Source organism: Vanacampus margaritifer, chromosome 4 (genome assembly GCF_051991255.1).
Source record: "Vanacampus margaritifer isolate UIUO_Vmar chromosome 4, RoL_Vmar_1.0, whole genome shotgun sequence".
Lineage (NCBI taxonomy): Eukaryota > Metazoa > Chordata > Actinopteri > Syngnathiformes > Syngnathidae > Vanacampus > Vanacampus margaritifer.
This window is the reverse complement of record NC_135435.1, coordinates 12,695,601-12,720,624: the sequence shown is the minus strand read 5'-3', so window position 1 is coordinate 12,720,624 and position 25,024 is coordinate 12,695,601. Positions and strand designations below refer to the sequence as shown.

The following is a 25,024-nucleotide window of genomic DNA, read 5'->3' as shown; positions in this document are numbered from 1 at the left end:
CGTATGTCAAGGTAAGACTGTAGCAGTCCTGCCGAGGCTCGCAAGAAAGAAAGAAAGCTGCTGCTGAAGCTTCAATCCCCCCCAAAAAATGACAAATTGCTTTGAAAGTGTAAATGAAAAACCCGAAAGGAAGCCTTACCTGTGCTCTATGGCGCTCTTGAGGAGATCATTCTCGTTCTTCAGCAGGACAGCCTCTGGTCCCACATGAAAGATCTTCTCATCATCTGTGCCATTAATGCTGGAAGCCTGGTTTGTTGACGGTGTTTCAGGTCCAGACTCCTGCTGGGGGCACGGGGGAAGATTTTGTGCTTTAGGTCATTTTACATGAAAGGACTATCTGACCTGCAGCTTTTTTTTCAAGTTTGATGGCCTCTCAAAAATCCTGCGCTGACTGAGAAATGGGACACTCCTTTGGCAAAACACCATAAACAATCATCACAAGCCAACTATTACTATGTACAAATACAGTGGTACCTCGAATCAAGAATGTGATTCCTTTCTTGACCAAGCTCATACCTCAAATTACTTAAAATGTCATTAAAACTTTTTTTCAATAAAGAAAAATAACACTATTGTATAATTATTATTTTTTTAAGAATGTACAATCATTGATTTCATGAAGTGTCATGTATAATATATATATATATAGGACTTTGATTCTGATTTGAACAGAATGTCAATTTTTGCATACAATTGTGCTATTCTTACAGTAATGATTGTGATTTTCTTGTTCAGATGGAGAATTTCAGTCTGCAGGGTGATGGGTTACCTGGGAGTGATTGCCCAGCACCTCCACCTTCTCCTGAGATTTGTCTTTTGCCATTTTTGCTGCCTCTTTGACTTCCTGGAACTTCTCTGCAAACTGAAAATGACAGAATGAATAAGTTGTCGCATATGCGTAGTGATGTACCGCAAAGCAATAATACAGCACCTGATGGGTGGAGCTAAACATTCTGCAGGTCATTGATTGGACGACATAAAGTAAACGACACTTTTAGGATGAATACGAAAATTGTTTTCTACAACAAAGCTCATCCATGTTGTCGGACTAGACAACCCTATGCCAACAAAAATCTAAAATGCCACCATTGTTTACTGTGACACCTCCCTCCTCCTTCGAATGCATTAACGGGCTCAATTGTGTGATGCTGGTATGATGTCACACATTCTACATAATTAATACAACATTGCTTATCCCGCCTACACATCCTTCAGTAGATAATACGACAGATCACCTGTTCCAAACCACGAGGGGAGAACTTGATTGTAATGCTTGGTGGAAATGTGAGCATTTTTGCAAATATTGAAGGTAGATCAATTCACGGCTCAACTTTGTGCAACGCTGAACACACTTACCTTAGCAAGCTGCTGCTCTGAGCTGAAGCCCAAACCGAACACAGTGTTGGCCCTGCTGTCTGCCCACTGGCCGAACTTCTGTGACGTCTTTGTGAACATCATGTTGGGTGTGATGGTGCTGTTGATGATAACCTAAGGAAAACAAGACACATGAAACTCCTGGTGAGGATGCAATTAAACTAATTAGTTTCAAGAGCTCAACTTACAATTTGCCAACAGACAAAAGCTCCAGTGCGCTCTGCCAAGAAATGACAATATGTGTATTCACCACACACAAAAAGTTGTTTGGCTTCCGGGTGTACATTTCAGGATGAACTTTAAAATGAATTTACAGTCATTTGACATTCAATCAACATTTGAATTAGGGGTAGACCGATATTTTTGCGTTTTGACAACTATCGGCATTTTTACAAATCCGAAGGCTGATAAAGTTAGTATCTATCTCACTGAGCAGGAAATGAAATGTAGCAAAATTTTGGGTTTTCATCAGGATTTGTAAGATGTTCACAGTCAGTTTTTACATGTTGCAAAGACATTCTGAACATATTAAAACAATTTGTTACTATGGGGAGATCTTTAGAAAACTTTTACGAACCCTCACGAAAACCCCAAATTAGCTACATTTGCATGCATGGAACTTTTCATTTATGGATTTATTACATTTTCACTTCATAAAAATGATGATGACACTGAGAACTCCCTACACTTTTTTTTTAATTAAATAAAAATTTAGAAATGATGTTGAAATTCTGGAAGACTTTATTTACAGTAGAAAACTTAAGAGAACCATTTATTTAGCTTTTAATTTGTCTTAACATGCTGATGAAACCCTACAAGCTCCCTGCAATTTTTGTTAATTTTTAAACAAAGCTGTTATGTGCTTAAAATTAATTTGACGCTAATATTTTCTTTATTGGCCTGAAATATCGGTTATTGGTCTCCTTAACTACTAATAATCGGTATCAGCCTTGAAAAAAATGTCCAACTGTTTAATTAAAATTAGTTCCAATATACGCTACTCACAATTAATTCAGCATCACAATGAAAATGATTTTTGAAATTGTTCAGCCATAGTTTTGAGGGGAACTCCAGCATGAACCTAAAATAGACTATAACCTTTACAGGTGAACTTAATTTAGTTCATCCTGTTGGAAGCCTCGTAATGGCAAGAATGTGTTTTTACAATTGTTAGGCGTTGTCTTGATCTCATGATGTCATCCGAAACGTCAACGGCATGACGACTGTAATTGAAGCAGGAAATATATTGGTCTATTCTTAGATCAAACAGCAACTGTGGATTTTGACATTCAAGTCTTTGTTACAGAATAGCAAAAGGGCAAAAAGTACTAAAACATTGGAAATGTACATTCAGAAGGCCAATTCAAGTTCACAGCGCAATTTAGGTTCATCCTCAAATTTCACTTGAAAGCCAAATATCCTTAATATTTAGTGAACGTTGTATATAGTCCATTTAGCATGGTCCTCAACCAGCAGGAATACAACTAATAGATTTATTACAGTGGAACACAATTTCATTCACAGCTCGATTCTCTTATATACGTCTTGTACATATTTAATCAATTTGACCTCTCAGTCACAGTGCAATATTTGTGTTTATTGAGAAAACCAGATAAGAGAACTTTGGAAAGTGTCGAATACATGAATCCATCTGATCATCTTCTCAAGGTGCTTTTCCTCAGCTAAGTGTTAAACAAGTTCAATTGACATGCTACATTCAGTCGTGTTTTCTCTTTCGTTTGCTTGTTGCATGAGAGCTCCAAACGCAAACAGCAGAAGAATGTGTGTCAAATGATGACATCATGTAAATATGTCCTAACTTTGGCTCATCAGTCTATTCTGCACTGGGAACTGGAAACCGAATGAGGTCAAGTAGCCTTAGCTGCCTTTTGACTTCATAATTGCTTTGAGTTTGTGTCAAACATTCTCTATTGAAACTATTAACTCTAAATGTGCCAACTCGGCAATTCTTATTCAACCCACAATCGAATGGAGTGTTGCCCTTAAGAAGGCACACCGCGGTGATAACTGCTGACCCGCAATGCTTCAAGTTGTCAAATGACATCCACCATTTGCTACAGTACAGTCGCCTGTTGCCGAGATGTAGTAAATCAGCTGCTGTCTAAAAGCCACTGCCGTATAGTCGAGCTCATCATGTACTGGACTCTGCATGTTGACAAAAGCATTCACATGAACCCAGATGAAACCATTAGGATCCACTGAAGACAGCTAAATTATTGGGCAGTCCTTGTCTCATAGCAACCTGGCTGGGAAGGCAGCATTTGAGAATTCAAATCTGACAGATGTATGTCCTTTTCAACAACCTGGAATGTCTGTCCCAACCTTTTCCAAGGGTGCAAATACACAGACCAAAACAAAAACAAAAAAAAAACTAGAAACAGCCAAAAGACTTTTGTTGTGACTCAGGATTCAGGCTGCGTTCTACAAGGTTCATTTAATTTTAAATGAAAAGACGACCCCATTTCCTCAAAGGCGAGACTTTGTACTTTGGAAAATCCTGAACAGCACTTCATCCCAAACAGCGGCGTTTTTCACATTTGTTTGAAGACAAATGTGAGATATGAAACTTTAATGTTCCTAGTGGAAAACTGGGCTGCTGCAAGATACTGAATTATTGTGAAAAGACATGGCTAGAAATGCACAAAACACCAAGCCCACCATCCAGATGGCCCAAATCTTAATCATAACACTAAAATGTGGGTGGTTTACCTGTCCGATGTAGGATATGATGGGTGGAACAGTAAAAATGCATAAACTCCATGATATTATACCTGTGCAGTACTTCTGATGCATCATGTGAATTATATACAGTATTAGCATGCAGTTAAGTTCACAAAAGTCATTGAAACTCAAAATATTGTCTTTTATACTTTCAAGGGAAGAGCAAGAGTATTTTAGTATTCAAAATTGGTATTTGTCAAAATGTCTTTACCAGTCTATTATGCAAAAAAGTTTGGGAACTCGTGCCTGTATTCACTATAAAGGCACCCGATTGGCTGCCTAACCCAAGTGATGAGGTGACCACAAGATAGTACTTCAACAAATACTCATTTAAAAACAAACGCCAGCTGTGTTTTTGACACACACAAACACCTGACCAGACCGTGTTTCATGAACCTTCCTGCAAAACAGTCAAGCTTACTGCAATACTACGAGTTTTCCCATTTTCATTTGTTTTTTTGGTACAAAACAAAATGTTTAAACATGTAAAAAATATTAAGACAGATACATTTCTTTGAAACACTATAATTATGTAAGTTCCGTTTGGACCAAACAAGATTTATTAAATTTGTCATTTTAAAATAAAAAAAAGGTGCGACTATAGAAATTTAAACAACTAAAAATAAGTATTAATAACCTTGATTAACTGCACAGCCCTAGTTGCATCCCTACTGATTATAATGGGATATTCTTAGTAGAAAAAGTAGTCCCAATGAAAATGTAATTTTGGCCTGCAATTAATTTGCTCAGAAAAAAAACTTTGTTGTCGACCCCTGGCCTGATGTGTACTGCACTGTACTTGAAGTTTGTTTTACTGGCATACAGTTTGTTGTCCCTTTGAAACCTTCTGAAGACCGAAATATGATAACTGGGATCAATTACTGAAGAGATGCCATTCTGCTTCCTGAGAACTGCCGAATTGCACTTGACAAGTGCTTGTGCACCTCCCTCTTACAAACCAGACATACAGTACACACACTAAACTGCACATAAAGTAAGTATATCTTGTTGAGTTGCTGCAGAGGTACCCTTGAGCTTGGCATGGCACAACACTGTCCACAGTTGTGGCACATTGAGCAAAACAGAATTTCCCCAAGCTTAATTCACTGCCATTGATGGCTATAGATGACAAAAATTCATTTTTTCTATTTCTATTAGTTTAACATTTTCCCCCCACTTTTGTTAACAAGAGTATGAAAACCTAGTTTGTTTTATTGTATTAGAACAGATATAAAATATGTGATTAATCGTGAGTTAACTAGTGAAGTCATGCGATTAATTACAATTAAAAATTGATTTTAATAATCTCTTAAAAAAAGTTTTTTTTTTTTTTTAAATCAAAAAGTAAAAAATAATAAAAAAAGAATAGATTATTAAAAATTAGGGGCATCAGGCGATTAAATTAATCGTAATTAATTGCATGACTTCACTAGTTAACTCACGATTAATCACAAATTTTATATCTGTTCTAAATGTACAAAAAAATATAATTTCTAGGTTTTTATACTCTTAACAAAAATCTAAAAACAAATGTTCAACTAATAGAAATAGTTCAAATGAATTTTTGACGTCTATAACCGTCGATGGCAGTGAATGAGCTAACGTATCTAGTAGAAATCCTAATTCAATTATAAAGAAAAATATGTTTGCATTGCTTGTTTCCACTTACTGCGTTCTCATAATACCCATTAAGGTTGCTGTAGGTGGTATGAATGTGCATGCAAGACTGTAATCAAGCGAGTAGGCAAGTGGGAGAATGTGACAGAGAGGAGGGGGAGTGGAGTGACACGAGCAGCTGTGGGGGTGGACAGCCAGGCCTGTATCAAGTGCAACAGGAAGTGCAAATTAAAGTGCTGCTAGCCAGTAACCTGAGGGGCCCATTTCAAACCATCAGTCAGCTTGAGTAGCCCCTATGGAAATGTCGCCCTTGTCTGATTACGTATGTTGGGAGTTCGCAGAATAAGCAGAGTCATAGTAAGTTATATTGGATGTGTGAGATGTGCTTGTCAAGCAGCATAACACACACAATGTTGTCATAGTTGAGAAAGAAGGCAGGCTGGAAGATGACGAAACTGCAAGAATCGTGTTTCCATCTGAGCGTTCTTATAGTCTTACTTTTTAAATTCAAACTCAGCATTACTGGGATAACTCGCCATACTGTATTACTGACCACATAACAACCTCACTAAGTTAATGATTTTTTTGATGCAGAATTACGCATAGTACAATGCCTCTGTTGATGTTTGTACTAGGCTGTACCGATACACCAAAATTTGATTTAATTTGTTTGATAAATTAATTTAATAATGTTTTATAAGTAATTATAAAACGTTTCAAACTTAGATGTCATTAATGGGGCAGTAACTTTTTTTTTTTAAGCATATAGGACAAATAGCGGGTCAACTTCCCGATTTCCATCTCTGTTCTCAACCGGGTCGCTGAAATGCTTCCATACTGCTGCTGACCTTGCTTAATAAATTTACAACCTATTCAAAACAATAGCATGGTTATGCCATTTCAAAGGAGACAGAGTTTCAGTTTCAATATTGTATAGATCAATATACATACTAATATTGGATCAAGATGTAGTGTAACGTTCATTACCTCTTACAGTACACGACAGGGCTACAAGTAACGATTATTTTAATAATAAATTACATTGTTAATTTTTTGGTCAAGTACCGGTAATTGATGAATCGTATTTAAAAAAAAATTTTCATTTCCATGCTTTTATTCAAGAACAGGACGTTATTTCAAATTGATAGTTCAGAAAATGTGAAGAAAACAATCATTAGGATTCAGCTACTTTGGTCAGCAACATGTCGGAAAATAGGCAAAACTGTTGATCATTGTTCTCCTAAGTAAAAGAGGATGTTTGTAAAGGTTTTATTTTGATGCAACACAAAGATAAGTCTGTTTTAATGAGGGACTACAGAAAATTAGTAACATTTACTTTTACTAAGCTGAAATTCTGAAGATTTAGACAAATTTAATAAAATTAATTATCAAGGAATTTGATAATCTAGTAGTTGACAATGACAGGTTCTCGATTATGGAAAAAATAATAAACAATTATTTTGGCAATAATTGAAATCACGATTATTCAAATGATTATTTATTTTTTGGTACAAAACAAGAAAATATTTAAACATTTAAAAAATGTAAGACCAATTAAAAACAATAAAAGCACTATAATTATGCAAGTTCCTTTTGGACCAAAAATAATACTATGTATTTACTCATTTATATGGCCAAAAAACTTGAAGTTGGAGTGCCGCATGTGCACTATGCAGTTGGACGATCCTTTATTTTTTAGTAAAAAACAAGAAAATGTTTAAATATAAAAAAACTAATAAAAAATATTAAGACAAATAAAATTATTTGAAACACTATGATTTGCAAGTTCCTTTTGGGTGAAACAAAATTTATTAAACTATTTTAAAATAAAATAAAAAAGGTGCAAATGTATAAATTTAAACAACTCAAAAATTATTATTAATATTTATTAACGATTATGCTGTTTTATAATTGTGGAGTGTAATAATTGAAATTGTAATTGAATTTCAATTAATTGCACAGCCCTGACAAACTTATCGATTAATTATTACGCCTCTACAGTGCAGCATTGATTAGCCTTTGGCCATGCAACATCATCAGATATTAATAGTTTCACTTTCTTTCCAGTGGCAGTCAAGTAGGTTCAGATTTGCATTTTGAGGATTTGGTCTTAATATAATTTGGAATGAATGAAAATATTTTGGTGAATACTGTGGTCATCACACATCAAGGCAAGGAGGAGTCAGAAGTGCTACAAATGCATTTCTACTTGTTCTGTCATCATCAGTGAGCTGCCGGGCTCTCCGTGTGAGCCAACATAAAATGACAGTTTGTCATGGTTAGTGCATACAGCAGCAAAAAAATATTGTTCTGGACAGACCTGGCTTGTACATAAGGAGTGTGTAAATTACAGACTTTTTTTTAAGCAAAGTTAGTTTTGTTTTCCCTGCCATTTTTTTTTTTATCTAACTTAATCCAGTGGAGCCTTTGGGTGAGATGGATAAGGCAAGTGGGCATTGTAAATAGGTGTCAGGGAAGATCACTCGTCACTTCTAAAGGGACAGACTGAGGTGTAAAGTCGGAGTGTGAAGTATGTGAAGTTTGAAGTGGGTTTGAGCGAATTCCTCACTATCAAAAGATCACGTCCGACTGTGCTCTCAATTAGAGCAACAGAAAAGTCAAAATCAGGTGAACACAGCCATCTTAGTTAGATAACAGGGAAAGAGACCACCTACCACACAGATCAACAAATTGTAAGTCAAACATCATCTGTCACTCAGAGAACCACTCGATGGTAGGCAAGGCTCATGTACTTATTTTCCTTTGGGCTTTTCCCTTCAGGGGTCGACACAGCAAATCAGTTGCCTCCATCTAACCCTGTCCTCTGCATCTTCTGCTCTCACACCAACTACCTTCATGTCCACCAACTACCTTCATGTCCTCCAACTACATCCATAAACCTCCTCCTTAGTCTCCTCTAGACCTCGTGCCTGGCATTTGGAAACTCAGCATCCTTCTGACAATATACTCACTATCTCTCCTCTGGACATGTCCAAACCATCTCAGTCTGGCCTCTCTGACTATCCCCAAACATGTGCTGTCCCTCTGATGTACTCATTCCTGATTCTATCCATCCTGGTTACTCCCAAAGAGAACCTCAGCATCTTCATCTCTGCCACCTCCAGCTCTGCCTCCTGTCTTTTCCTCAGTGGCACTGTCTCCAGACCAAACAACATGGCTGGTCTCACCACAGTTTCATAAACCTTTGCTTTCATTTTAGCTGAAACTCTTCTATCACACATCACACCTGACACTTTTCTCCACCCGCTCCAGCCTCCCTGCACACGGTTCTTCACTTCTTTTCCACACTCTCCATTGCTCTGGACTGTTGACCCTAAATACTTAAAATCCTCCACCTTCTTGGTCTCTTCTCTCCGTAACCTATCTCTTCCACTTGGGTTCCTCCCGTTCACACACAGATACTCCGTCTTGCTACGGCTAACCTTCCTTCCCATCCTTTCCAGGGCAAACCTCCACACCTCTAGCTTCTCCTCCACCGGTTCCCTGCTCTCACTACAGATTACAATGTCATCTGCAAACATCATAGTCCATGGAGATTCCTTTCTAACCTAGTCTGTCATCCTGTCCATTACCATAGCAAATAAGAAGGGGCTCAGAAATGATCCCTGATGTAGTCCCACCGCCACTTTGAACTCCTCCGTCACCCCTACAGCACACCTCACCACTGTTTTACAATCCTCATACATGTCCTGCACCACTTGAACATACTTCTCTGCCACTCCCGACTTCTTCATACAAAACCACAGTTCCTCTCTGGGGATTTACCCTGTCATAAGCTTTCTCCAGATCTACACAGACACAATGCAGCTCCTTCTGACCTTCTCTGTACTTCTCTATCAACATCCTCAAAGCAAATACTGCATCTGTACTTCATTGTGTGGCTCATCAGCTTTATTCCTCTGTAGTTGCCACAACTGCACATCTCCCTTGTTCTTAAAAATGGGCACCAGCACACTTTTCCTCCATTCCTCAGGCATCTTCTCACTATCTAAGATCCTGTTGAACAACCCAGTCAGAAATTCTACTGCTACCCCTTCGTAGACACTTCCATACCTTCACAGGTATATCATCAGGACCGAGTGCCTTTCCACTCTTCATCTTCTTCAATGCCCTTTTCACTTCATCCTTACTAATCTTTGCTGCTTCCTGGTCCACAACAGTCACCTCTTCTATTCTTCTTTCTCTCTCATTTTCCTCATTCATCAACTCTTCAAAGTACTCTTTCCATCTTCCCATCACACTACTGGCATCTGTCAACACACTTCCATCCTTATCCATTATTACCCTAACCTGTTGCACGTCCTTCCCATCTCTGTCTCTTTGCCTTGCCAACCTGTATAGATCAGTCTCTCCCTGCTTACTGTCCAACCTAGCATACAAGTCATTGTAAACCCGTTGTTTGGCCTTTGCCACTTCTACTTTCACCTTACGCTGCATTTCCCTGTACTCCTTTCTACTTTCTTCAATCCTCTCAGTGTCCCACTTCTTCTTAGCTAACCCTCTTTCTCTGGATCCACTTCTGCACCTCCTCATTCCATCACCAAGTCTCCTTTCCCCTTTCCTTCCAGATGACACACCAGGGACTGTCCTACCTGTCTCCCTGATCATATTTGCTGTAGTTGTCCAGTCATTTGGAATCACCTCCTGACCATCTAGAGCCTGTCTCAACTCCCTCCTGAAAGTCATACAAGACTCGTCCAACACCATTTCGTCCTCTGCTCTGCCTTTGCAGTCTTTGTCTTCCTCACCACCAGCGTCATCCTACACACTACCATTCTATGCTGTCTGGCTACACTCTCACCTACCACTACTTTGCAGTCGCTGATCTCCTGCAGATTACACCGTCTACACAAGATGTAGTTTACCTGTGTACTCCACTCTTGTAGGTCACCCTATGCTCCTGTCTCTTCTGGAAGAAAGTTTTCACGACAGCCATTTCCATTCTTTTTGCAATGTCAACCACCATTTGTCCTTCTGCGTTCCTCTCCTGGATACCAAACTTGCCCATCACCTCCTCATCCCCTCTGTTTCCTGCACCAACGTGTCCATTGAAGTCTGGACCAATGACAACTCTCTCACTTTTAGAGATGCTCTGCATCATTTCATCAAGGTCCAACCAAAAGTTCTCCTTCTCCTCCAGCTCACATCCTACCTATGGCACATGCCCACTAAGAACATTGATCATCACACCTTCAATTCCTAGCTTCAGGCTCATCACTCTGACACTCTTTTTACCTCCAGGACGTTCCGAACAAACTCCTCCTTCACAATAACTCCTACTCCATTTCTCTTCCGATCTACACCATGATAGAACAACTTGTACCTGCTCCTAAACTTCTAGCTTTGCTCCCTTTCCACCTGGTCTCCTGAATACATAGTATGTCCACCTTCCTTTGCATCATGTCAACCAGCTCTCTTACCTTTTCCTGTCATTGTTCCAACATTCAAAGTCCCTACTCTCAGTCCTAGACTCTTGGTGGTCCTCTTCTCTTTCTTCCTACAAACACACCTTCCTCCTCTCCTTCTTCGACCAACAGTAGTCCAGTTTCCACTGGCACCCTGTAGGTCAACAGCACCGATGGCGGTCGTTGTTAACCCGGGCCTCGACCGATCCGGTATGGAAGTATTTGATTCGCATGTTTGGTTTGTTTTGCGCTGCCTGCTGCTCCTGCGCTTCCTTTAAAGTGAGCCCCCTTGCGATCTGATTGATAAGCAGCACCTTAAAAAAAAAAGTAGCAGCATATAGTCCAGAAATTACTGTAATTAAAATTAATCTGTTTCAGACACCCAACAAAATACATGTTATGGAGAATAACTATAGCACTGCTTTTCAGTGTCTCTCTGTCTTGGTCAAATGACAAAAATATTCACTAATGATACCATGTGAGAATGTTCGACTTTTGCCAACAAGCCACGGTAAATTGTCCTATAGGATAATTGTAATAGAAAACGGGTGGTCGTTTATGAAGTAAACTCGACACCCCTATCGCAGTTGCCTGTGGAACTGCCATTTGACAAAACGCAGACGACAAAAAGGGAATCATGAGTGGGAGAGCGGAGAAAGGAAGTCTGACCTTGGGGAAGTACTGAAGAGAATATAGAAGTACACAAGATGAATGGAGTCAGAAATAAATGTAGCTCTCCGTTCCTTTTTGTACACAAATGAAGTCTTTCTTTAAAGAGCCTGCGAGATAAAAATACGCCAGTGTGGTCAGGGAGTCGCCAGTTATCTGCTGTCAGTACTGCGTGATGACATAACCTGATGAGTGTTGCCTCGCTGGCTTCAAGCAGTGGGAGTCACTTAACTAAACAAGGCTTTGCAAAAATACGCGAATAACTCATCGAAAGAGATTTGAACCTAAAAATTGCTGTGAAAATCCTATCATCACATTGTACAAAGAGTTTCTTTGCGATGATCAAATCCTTCCTGTGCAAAAATTGCACATAATGATAACATTTTCTCCGAAGCCTTCAGGTGTTCGTTTAGTTATCCCAACAGTAAGCCCCGCAGACTTTGTACTCAAACAGCAGAGCAAAATCCAAACAAGTGTGTACTTTCTGTGATTTTCTGCTCTCTACACTCACTCTCAGGTAATCAAAGGGCTAAAAATGATCGCATGACAATATCTGCGCCTTTTCACAAGGAGAGGAGGCTCTTATCACCATGGAAACATAATCTACACTTCTCACCAAGCTAAGGAATGCTGGTGGAGTGAATATAAATATTTACAGTTTATGTTTAGTTTAAATGGTGTCTATTATTACCTGCAATACCAATATTGACTGTCTGCCATCAATTACATGTAGGCATTTTTAAGTCAGACTTTCCATGTAATGTTATTTGAGGAGCTGTTCAGTACTTTAATATTAATGAAGTTGAATTTGAACATGTGACAGACAATTGTTACTGTTCCGCTCCGAAATGGAAAACCTGACAAATGATTTTCTAAAGGGGCAATGTGAGAGCAGTTATCGAGGATCATACCAACATGTGAACTTCAACCGTCTTCCACAATAATGTAATATATTCATAGAGAGCATTACATTGGCTAGTTTTAACGGGCTGCTGCTTGTATAAATACAAATTTATGGGGGGGAAAAACATCCACATTGAAAATTACGGATAACTACATATTGATTTGGTAGTTAAATATAGTATTGCGACCAAGTGTATTGTAAATTGGAGTATTATGTAAAGCATGTTTTATTTTATGTATAGAGATAGATATAAATATTCCTAAATACTTTTAATGACTTAATACTAATAATGACATTATGGGCTGTTGTGTGTAGAATTTTGAGGGGCAAAAACTGAATTTATTCTATTTTGAGATGAGACTGTCACAAAAAAATTGGAAAAAGTGAAACACTGAAAACTTTCTGGATGCACTGTAAATTATTTATATGTATAAGCAGGTCATTTTTTACATATGTTGCATTATTTCTATTTCCCTACAGGCTTTCCCCCCTTTCTTTATTGCATTTGTTGTTTTAATTGTGCTGTTCTTTTTTCACAAGTTACAGTATTATACTCTCATTTTTATGCATGTTCGAAATACATTTCTTTTGCTAATTAATGAGTTACTACATATAAAAATGTGAGTTCATTCATGTTTAAAATAGTAAACTAAAGCTCACAGAAAATGAAAAAGTATGACTTTAAGCACTTCATTATGCTGCATGGCCTCTTCTTGGATTGAGTTCAAATTGGGTGTTTAAATCAAAACAAAAGGAAGAATTGCTTAATGTTTGATTATGACCTCAATCTGCATCCAGAACCAAATTGTGGCTCATTTTCATAACACGGTCTCAGCAGAACAAATTTTGATGAAATGTGGTATGATAACCAACAACAATTAATTTGCTTGTACTTCAGATGCAGAAATCTGATGCTGATGCTAATTAGAATTGTTTAATACCCGGCAGAAGTCTTATTCTACGTATCCATGTCTGGATATTTATCAGTATCAGACGATGGATATCTGATCCATAAAGCTAGAAAAAGAATCTCTCGTCTCTTAACAGTAACATTTCTCACCACATCGGTTTGTCACCGTTACAGAACACACAGTCATACCTTCGATCCATCCACGCTGATGATGCGGTAGCTGTTGCGTGTGCTGTCGTAAAAATAGGAGACAGTGACGGCCTGTTTGCTGGCAGGGACCCAGTTCTTCTTGGTGGTTGGGTCAATTTGGAAGACATGGGCCCGGGTGGTGTAGATTGGCTGCTCCCTGAGGGTTTAGGACAGAGAAGAGGGTAAACTGTGAGCATCGTGAGAGCATATTTGAGAGGCTCCCCTTTAAAATGGAATTCAATCTTGAACATTTCTTGACAATAATATGTTATATGTGACCTAATAAGTCTAAACGTGACATTCTGATTAATATTGCACTTGTGGAATATGAGTTATAAAGCAAAATCCAGCCCTTTTATCCATTTCAGGGGGGGGGCGGCCATTTTGCCAATTGCTGTCGACTGAAGATGACATCAAGGTTGCTCAGGTCTCAGGTAAACAACCAATCACAGCTCAGCTTCAAAAAGCAGGTGAGGGTGACTTTCCCTTTAAAAAGTTAGCCAGATACAGTTATACAGCACTATGACACCACACGTGATACCTGCAAGCCCCCACACCGCAATTCCAGAGAGACATAGGCAGGCCAGTGATAATGTAATACCACCCAAAAACCCTCATGGCAACTCAAAGCTATTAGCACATCAAGAAACATTCTCTTCTCTGAGGTAACAAACACACATCGCGTGTATCATCACATCTAGTCTTACACTGGGGTGTCAAAATTGTTCTCATCACAGGTCATATTGTAAATATTGTTGAGATTAAGGCTAGTAGTTTCATGGCACACCAAAAACGGCACTTCAGTATATTACTGCCTGGGTTTAAATTCATGATTTTGGTTGTGTTAAACTGCTTATCTTTTGTGTACCCATAAATGAACAGTTTCAATTACAGCAGCTCAGTGAGTTTATTTTCAGAATGTGCAGCAACAGTACAATAATTTGACTTCATTTGCGATGTGATGAAGAGGTAGATAATAATAATAATAATATATACAGCAGGAACTGTTTGAAAATGTTGAGTCTGCACAGTAATAGAATTTTGACAGCCAGGGAGAGGCCGTTCAAATGCCATTGGAAGTAGTGTTAAAAAAATTTAAAAAATTTAAAAGAGACGTGACGGCTGTCAGTTTAACCAGATTGACAACAAGACAGATAAATATAAATTATACATAAAAGAGCTATAGTGGCACATCTTGACATTTCAACAAGACGACAGTCTGTACCAGGAACTGAATCATCTTGCTCTGTAACCTGTACATGACTCAGACGCTGGCTACTCGGGTGTCATTTTTACCCTTTTCCCACTTCAAAAAGTGGCAAAATGCGCAGAAATTTACATATCCTTGCAAAGTAGTTTAAATGGTGTGAGGAGCTGCGGGACACATTAGACAGTTTGGGGAAGAAAAAATGAAATGAAAAGAGACTACATTAGCAAGAGAATCCCAAAAAGCACTTTATAATATGCAGAATGTGTACTGTAGATTATTTCTGGATGCAAATTCATTACCAGCGGCGCTATATAATACATTAATTTAAACACACATTTTAGAGATAGACCGTTAAGGTTATTTCAGGGTTGATACCAATATTGATTATTAGTAGTCAAGGACAATAACCGATATTTGGAGTTGATATTCATTGTCACTAAAAAGGAAAATCTTGGCATCAAAATTTACACACACAAAAAATCCAGCTCTTAAATGTGTTGAATTTTTAAGGATATGTTTATTAAGCAACTTTTAGGATTCGTAAAATATTGGAGTCAATAGACATCTTTGTTTTAAAAGTCTAACCAAAAGTTCAGGGATCTCCCGAGGGCCAGTAGCATGTCTTTAAAAGTCAAATAAAAACGTAAACAGGTAAATAGCTCCCTATTGTTTTCTAAAGTAAATAAAAAATTTCCAAAATATCTTTCAGTATTAAAATTCTACTTATCTTAGTTATAATTGCAAACAAAAACAGAAGGTGCAGAGAGTTCCCAGAGTCAGCAGCATACATCTTGCAACGTTAACTGAAAAATTAAATAAATACCTTCCTGAAGTTGACGCATTTTTAAATTGTTATTTTATCGGCCGTATGATTCTTCAAAAAGGCTGATGCCGATATTCGTCAAAATGCTTAATATCTGCACCGTCCGTCTGTTAAGACCAATTTGCTGGTGAACCTCGAAAATCACGTTCAGTTTTGAACAAGACCAAATTCACAGACGAAATTAAGTACTTTATGTACCCAGACACATTTTACTGTCCGAGCGAGAGAGAGAAAAGATCTGTTTTAATTGAAACCTATACTGTTGTGTTTTACTCTCTGTGCCTGCTTGTGTGTTTTGTATATGTGAAGTGATTACATACATTACAACATATGACAATATGTTACACATTGCCTTAATTCACACATTCTCAAATGTGTCTAGTGTCTCTAGCTTCACCCTGAAGAAAGGTTCTGGTGATGTTTGGCGGAAGCATTCAATCAAGAGGACATGCATTTGAGTATTACTGCCAGTTGAGAAAATTATCAGACAGGGAGGGACATAAATTCATGAGCTTTTACTGCCACCAGTTCTCACAGAAAATCAAAGCCTAATGACTGTGCAGTCCCCATCTAAGGCTAATTTCATTCCTCATTCCGGTTAAAAAGAACATAACACGTTCTACAGATCGCTGCTGCTTTGCCTATACATGCACACATACGCTGACCTTTTCGGTGGCGATGTCAGGAGCCAGCTCACACTGGCAGGGAAGGAGGAGTAAAAGGTCAATGCTTAACACGTGGGTGCACTCACACAACTGTTGGATGATTCTAGTGATCTGCTTTCCTAAGATAAAAAAGTAGGGCCCGACCGATTAAAATATAATAATAATATAATTATTGGCCTTCAAACATCGGCCAAAACAATTGGCAAATTGGCCGGTTATTTCCCCTTAAAACGTTATCAAAGAAAGCCGCAGTTTCCAACGCTGTGAAAGTACCCTGAATGCACCATTTTGCTTGTGTAGCGTATGTTATTCTGTTGTCCCTAAGCATCCTTTAAGCTGTTTAATGACACCAAAGTTGGAGTTAACTGTAAAACTGAACACACGACGTTAAAAATTATATCCACTGTATATTTAAATACAAAACATGCTTCGTTTTTAAAACATCGCTGGCCTAGTGCTAATGCTAAAAGTGAAGGGAGGATCCCATTCAAATGCTAACCAGAAGTTAGCATCGATGTCGGGAGTGTTTTCTACTTCAAATAACGAATATCCACACAGAAATGTTGTGGGAATACATACCCACGGGTGAGATAACAGTACGCATGTGTGGAAAAAACGAGTTATTTTTAATAGAATCCAATCGCAATTTTCTTCTGTACTCACTTTTAATCAAGTGTGTACGCCATGGATGCGCTGCACCACATTGCCCCCAAGAGGCCGATACGCACAAGAACAGTCAGTATTTGTTCTTAACTGTTTTTTCAGTTGCTATTATTTAGAGTTTATTCTATTCTTATTTCACTTCCTTATTGTTTTATTTTACCATTGTCCTTTCCAGTTATATTTAAAGTTGATATTTCAAGGATTCAAAGATGTTCTTTTCTCAAAATTCAAGGATGCAAACGTCCAAGGATTATTGTTGTTGTATTAACACACATTTCCACATGGCATTGGCACAAAACATAATCCCTGAGGTCCCAGGTTAGCCCAGTAAATCCCTAGACTTGTGAAAATAACACAAGATAAAAATATATAAAAGAAAAGGTTAATGCTTTTCAGCAGTTGTAAACAAGTAAGAATGGTTTTATGATTGACACATAAATCTATAAAAAAATGTTGTATACTTGAAAAGGAAATGGGGAAGGGGGTAATTTAAAATTGTATCCATTATATATATTTAAATAATCGGCAATCTGTATTTTTTCCTGCCAACAATCGATATCGGCCTCAAAAAATGCATACTGTATCAATAAAAATAATCAAATTGATGGATTTCACTGGATAAAAAGGGGGAGTATTGCTGTCATTCAGAAGTGAGGAGATGTGGATCGCATCCATCCATGTTCAATGTTGCTTTTCCTCATTTGTGGAGTTCTCAGTTATTAGAGTGGATTTCACCAACAGGTTCAAATATATTTGTCAAATGTTATTATCGTGGCAGAAATTTCTGAACTACATACATTTCAGTTGCAATCCACTGGCTTTGGTCAGGATGCTGAGGATAGTGAAACATTTGGTGGCACCATCAATAGAAACAGACAATGTCCAGAGCAGGGACACAGTAGGCGTCCACAGCTGTCACTTCATGCATCAGTACACCAGCTCACACAGCATTTCTGCACAGAACCATCAACAACCACCAGAATAGTGCTTGTCACGTTTGTCCAACTCAAATGGCAGATTATGCAAAGTCCAAAAGGTATCGTATGGGTACACATTTATCTTGGGATGGTTACATTTGGGACTTAATAGTCAGCAGTTCCTCACGCAGTTGACTGCCACATGTTCACCCTCTTTATCCGATGCCTTAAATAATTTACAGGTGGGTGGGTGTTCTCAAGGGAATATATTTGCTTTAGACTGGAATGTACTTTTCTTTCAGCTCAGAGTGATGGTCTGAGCAAACCATACGGGGTGCATTCATGCCCACAAGATATCTGTTCCGAACCTTACTCGGTCTTGGACTTTGTTCTTTAAAGGTGAATTTACTGTTGCAGTGAAAAATGCCGAGCAAGGCAGTATTATTCACATTACTGCTGCAAGTGAGCATGATGACAATACCAGTGACACATGCACACATGCAAAATGGGTCAGCCAAGTGATGATATTAGCAACATCAACATGGGAGGAATAAACCGTGCACGGGCTTGGAGGCAAGAACCTCAAATACATGCACTGCTGCAAATGAGCTTGTAATACATCATTAGGGAGACAACGTCTTTCCTCCCAGCACAAAAAGTTGCTGGTCGTGAGGAAGTGCTTTGGGTGTCCTGCTGTGCGCAACAAGCTTTGGACATATTCTACTGGAAAGTGAGGCATTCAGGTTTGCACTGGAAAAGTGAGACAAAAGCAGGACTCTAATAGTGCTGTCACTATCGGATATTTTTAGAATGGATTAGGGCTGGGCAATAAATCAAATGAATTCGATTAATCATTTAAAAAATCGAATTGTTGGAAATTTGCTAAATTGTGAAATGCATACAAATAAATACACTTTTGTCTTCTGGATTATTAAAAGCTGTTCTTCTTATGTTCTGTTACATCCAAATGTTATTTTGAGTTGGAATTTGAATGCCGGGTGGGTGATTTACAAGACGCGTTTACAATAGCGACCAACTATTTAATTGTGGCATTTAAGCACAATCTATGAAGTAAAGCTGGTTTAGAATCAGTATACTGTACATTATTGTTGTCTCAACATTTTGCACAGGAATTATTTTTCATTAAATAAAATCTTTAAATAAATATTTGTTGGGTTTATTAGATTATAATCGTACTCGTCCAGAATGACTGAAAATGTTTTTGCATTAAAGTGAATTCCAAAAGCATTTTTCCCCCCTGGTTAGTGTTTATTAACCAGTGATTGGTGTTTATTTCATATTTGTATTGTGATAAAAAGAAAACATTTAAATAAAAATGTTTTTAAAAAAAGGGGGGGGGGCGGCTTAATGTTGTACTATGTTACCGGTTCGGTCATTGTTTTCCAAAGTAAAAACAGATGTTTGCAAGTGTCTTATTTTCATTAAACACAGAAGATAATCAGTCTTCTTTCATGGAGGACTACAGAAATCAGTGAACAATTACATATCATATCAACAATTAGTACTGTTGATATGCTGAAATCCGAGGATTTAGACAATTCTAAATTTAAAAATGACTCCAAACGATTACTCGTTTATCAAAATAGTTACTTGGCGCTAACTAATATTCTCCTAATTATGACAGTATGCACAATGTCTCCAAAATAAATCAGAGGAAGATAGAACTAATTTCAGAAAGTCATTCGATAGTTAAAAAAAAAAAATTGTATGCAAAAAAAAAGGATAGCCAATAAAAAATGTTTTATGGAGCGCTCGGGCTGCTATTTTGTATTTTGGGTAGACTGGCCATTGAGAATTTCCCGAAACGGCCGGCCCATTTTCTCTTATAAATTCAGAATGTTAATCAGTTTATCGGAGAGGAGGCTGGATTTTTCCAAGCATCAAGCACATGGTCCTCCACAACGACAGAGGCAGTGGGGTCACAGAGCCTCTCTTAATCTGCGATCTGGAAGAGGGCACGAGAAGTTTCCACTGAGGCACAGCATGGCAGCAGATGGCCTCCCAGGCCGCCACCATCTGGCCAAGACTTCCAATCCGCCTTCAGCCTGTCTCCTTTCATTTACCCGTGTTTCTTTAACGCCAAGCGGTGCAGCCACTTTCCTTCTACACCTTCTCACAGTGCCCCTCCATCAGACAGAAGACACACTCAGATTAGCTTTATAGTCTGATCTCCTGGCGGCGTAGCGACAGACCCAGTGCCACGTCACATGTGAGCCTAATCAATGAGTGTTAAGTCTTGGCCAGCCACAAGATTATCATCTATCTCATTGTTAGCATTGCTCCCAGCAGGATTTAGTTTAAATAGCAATATGCGGCTCGCTGTTGGTGCCTGTGCGTTAAAAAGGAATAAGGTTTATCTAGGAATATTTCAACAAGCCAATAAAAGTGAGCAAGTGAAATGCATAAATCTCGGAGTCTCTACTGTCTTTGGTTTTAAATCACTGATGTCTGTTTAAAATTTTGATTTGAATGAAAAAAGACAGTGAATTGTAAATTGCACTTGGGAATCAAATCAATATTAATGTGTCAATGTCAGGAGGGCAGCGAAAGTTCACATGACGTGTGCGATTTATTGTTAATCTATAACTACATTTAGTAGCAAACAGGCCAGGGCCAAAGGGCCACAAGCCAGACAGCCGACAAAAAAAGAAAGGAAAAGAAAAACGGGCACATGGTATCACTAAAAAGATCTACGACGGCGTATTAAGGCCACGTATAAATATATTTTTTTAGAGGGCGGGGGCAATATTCAGAGAAAAAAAACCTCACAAATTTGCCACTTTATAAACTCACAAATTTATGATTGTTTTTCCTCGCAAATTTTCGACTTTATAAAGTGCCAAATTTGCGATTTTATATAGTGGCAGATTTGCGAGAGAGAAAAAACTCAGAAACTTACGAGAAATGCACGTAGCATAGCTATAGTCTAATCATGTGAGGATTCGATGGTGGTTAATGGGACACTGTTTACAAAATGAAAAGGCAGGTTGGGGGGGATTCATTCTTAAATAAAAACTTTACTCGTCATTCATGGCGGCCAGAGTGACAACACTTCCTGATCCCCTATCAGCTGACTAACACTAACCAATCAGATGCTAGCATACTTTAGGTAAATGCTAGTGAATGAAGTAAAACATCAACGTAGGTACTTGAAACATAAATGTACAAGTAAAAATACATTTTAACAAATGAACTTAAATGCTTGATCGTCCGGGTGTGGACCTGCGCAAAGCGAGGCGTACACAACGCTTCAAAGAGCGTATGCTTAACATGATATGGTTAATCTCTGTTAAAGCAATTACTATCTCCTTATTTGGAAACCCGACCGAAAAGTATTGACACAAACAATCGAGTAGTACAGTATGTGTATTTATCGTAAATCTGCCGCTATTTAAAGTAGCAAATTTGCTACTTTATAAGCTCGCAAATTTGCCACAAAAAAATCTTAAATTTGCGACTTTATGAAGTGGCAAATTTGCGAATTTTTTTCTCTGAATATTTGCTCCGCCCTCTAATTTAAAAATATATATATTTATACATGGCCCTAATACGCCGTCATAAAGAACAATCAGGGTCATTGGGAATTTTGACTAGGGTGTCCCAAACGTCACTAGACTGTACACTTCCTATTTAGGCTTTGAACTTTCATTCATCCCTTGAGCGGCTTGCCAACTGAGATTGGAGCAGTATTGCAAAATTAGCACCAGGCGAAAAGTTTGTCCGTCCTTGATTGCAGCTCGGTGCCAGTTTGAGAAGTTTTGCGTTATTGAGCAATCTTCCGCTTGAAACCTTTAAACACCATGTAGTTGGTATAGGTTATCACCCATCGAAGCATCCGCGAAATAAAGCTTTTGTTGATGCGCAATTCCACTGCAGCCCTCTGGATAAACTTTCTCTGGCTTGTATGTGCGAACACCTGCTCAAGAAGTTTGGTGTTTTCATCAGCGGTGGTAGTAGCCAGTCTTCTGCTGCATTATTTGTCAAGAACAAATCCGAGATTTCAAGAACCTTGCAGTGGAAAAGTGAAAATTGGACTACATGTCAGAGGCCATAGAGATTTATTTATGTACTATTTTTCACATATTTAAAAAATATATATATATCAACAGCATTGCATTCATATCATCCCTTGAACTGCTGTTCTAAAGAATGTAAAGATCTATTTGGCCTTGCCAGACATAGAAGTGTCAAGTGTAACCACAAGCTGGCAGTGAGTAAAAGCAGGCGAGCATGTTGGCGACATGAGCTGAGGTCCACAGGGGCCAGTTTCATGACAACGCTAGTATGGACCACATTTCAAAGCATTTGGGTGAGTCTGCAGACCTCATGAGAGGGAGTCACTCACTGCTGTGGGACTCTCTTTTAAAAACAAAAGTAGGGTCTGGGAAAACAGGTAGTACAGCATTCCTATAACATTACTGCAGCCAAACGCAACCTTTTTGCTGTACCTGCCCAATTATTGTCGCTGACTGGCATTTGACAGACACACTACTTATGTATTGTTGTTGTTTTTTTTCAATGTAATAACCGGTACTCTCACGCTGAGTCAGAATATTAGAAACACCTCTCAGTACAATACAGTGCAGTTGCAGACCAATGCAGTACAACCACGAGAACAAACATACCTTAAATAGATCGAACACATTCTGGAATGCCAAGTGACTACTGATTTGTCTGGATTTTGAATTGATTTTTCCAAAACAAAAGCACACGGTTGTCAACTAGCCTCGCTTGTAATTAGGGATGTAATGATATCCAAACGTCACGATTTGATTATCTCAATATGAACTTTACCAAATGAAAACTATCACGAAATAGAGGTGAGGTTGACGAAAAGCTCACGATACTGTATAAAAACTCACAATATAGTAAAAAAACAAACAAGATCATGATATTGAAAAAAAAAAAAAAGAACAATATTGTGATTGTGTACATGATAGCAGTGACAAAGAACTACTGGTGGGAATTTGGGTGATGCTTGGAGGGTGCAAGAGGCCACTAATGCAGGACACATGCCTACTAGTTGGCCCGAGTCGTGCAGTATAGTACTAATAAAGTTTCATTATGTACTATTAGGGCAAAAGTCGCACTTGCAGTAGAATAAGCATTGCTAGTAGCACAGTTATTCTACTACTGCACTAAATTGTATTGTGAGGACAAAGCGAACTAGTATATGGACCTGAACCTAGAAATTAATAATATAGAGTAAACGGCTTTCCTTGTGTAAAAATCCAAATGGATAGTGGTTGACTACCAGCATCGATTTGGACCACTGGTAGCCCATAGACCGCCTAGGAGAAAAATAGTCTCGAGTGCACCGTGGGTGTCCACAACGACCTCCACACTTTAATTGCAACACGCACTCCCAGTGGGCAGCGAGAATGACACCATCACCCTATAGCACATTTTGTACATACCGATTTACCAGAACCTATGGCAAATTCATATTGAAATTCTGTTTCAATAATAAATACCCTTTAAGGACATTAATGGATGCTAATTTGAGGTCACAAATATAGGCTAAGTGGGGGGAATTATTAAGATTATCCTGTTCTGGTGCATTATCTTTACATTAAAGAGGGAAAATAACGAGAAGGTATTTTTGACGGAATACAAAAGGGAGGGCAGGTGTCACATACAGCAAGTCCTGATAGTGGAGTACTCACCCCATTGTAACGTGGAGATATTTCGGATCAGTTTCGCTATAACCTGACGCGAGAAGAACGCCAATCAAAGTCCACAATCTTCAGTTACTCTCTCCTTCGAACAAGTCCCGTTGTCGCTTACAGAAGAAAATCTGACAGCACTTGTTTCTTCCGTGGGGGGGAAGGTTTCGCTAAGCTCGGTCTCCTCCTGCGCCTGTCAACCAAGTTTTCGCCTGCTGCGTTCAGCCTCGTCTCACACGCGGCGGCGTCTAAATAAAAAAAATAAAAATAAAAAGAATACAACTAGAGCTTCCACCTCGCTGCCCTTTCCGAAGTGGCCACTGAATGAGTGGAGTTATGTGTGCGTTTACCTGCCTGACTTTGTTCCTCCTCCTCCCTCAAGTGAATGGGATATCGAGTTCCACACGCGTGCACAAACAACAGCAGCAGCGACACGGAGCGGTTTACACTTGCTCACACTTTTTTTTTTTTAACCTAAAACAGCGTCGGGAAGTAACCAAATACAAATACGTTTTCAGGTATCTGTATACTTGAGTATTTTTTTGAGAGCTCGAGGCAAGACGGTCCGCAATAATAAAAAATAAATAAAAAATCCATATGATTGCCATTATAAATGTTTATACTTCTTTTTTTTTAAACAGAAATTTTGGAACCACTTGGATAAAACTCCAAACAGTTGGGGTAGGCTACCCAGAATAAATAAATAAATACATGAATACATTTTTTAAAATATTACAAAAATATAGGCGAGTGCTGAACTGTGATATGTGTTAGTCCACTTTATAGCAAATGATCAATGTTCCCTGAAAATAATTGAAATGCCATTAAGACGCAGCTGAGGAGGTGCTGCAGGAGTGTTTTAATAGCATATACAGTATTTTTGTGGTTTAATTATTATATCTTTACAATTTGTCTGAAAATAAAATTAACCTAACCTAACCTTGTTCTATTTTTATTTATACTGTATACAGCATTTCGTTTCCGCAATATCTGTTTTACAAACCACTCTCTTAATAGAGTTCAGTTGCATTGAGTTGAGTCAATAACGAAAAATAGCACAGGTATTGTAAAATATAAATCACTGGCATCAGGCAGAATGCTCACATCGCCAAAACAATCACTTTACAGGGAAAAACTAAACAACAAAACAATGGCATGTTTGCTGTTGAACCATTAATTAACATTGCATCATCAAAAAGAAATTTTCAACCCGTCATATTGGTCAATA

General features: G+C 38.4%; 1 protein-coding gene across 4 annotated transcripts in view; it reads right to left on the bottom strand.

Annotated features, from left to right (window-relative positions):
* The window catches only part of homer2 (homer scaffold protein 2), a 38,474-nt gene that overhangs the window by 12,035 nt on the left and 1,415 nt on the right, over positions 1-25,024 (bottom strand). The window contains exons 2-7 of one of the 4 annotated variants that reach the window (XM_077563593.1): positions 24,147-24,270; positions 23,797-24,044; positions 13,832-13,988; positions 1,357-1,488; positions 770-862; positions 140-282 (exon numbers count right to left, since the gene is read on the bottom strand). In XM_077563593.1, coding sequence (XP_077419719.1) covers positions 140-282; positions 770-862; positions 1,357-1,488; positions 13,832-13,988; positions 23,797-23,801 — 530 coding nt within the window. In that variant the 5' untranslated portion in view covers positions 23,802-24,044; positions 24,147-24,270. The other 3 variants (XM_077563591.1, XM_077563594.1, XM_077563595.1) reach the window with 3 other exon arrangements.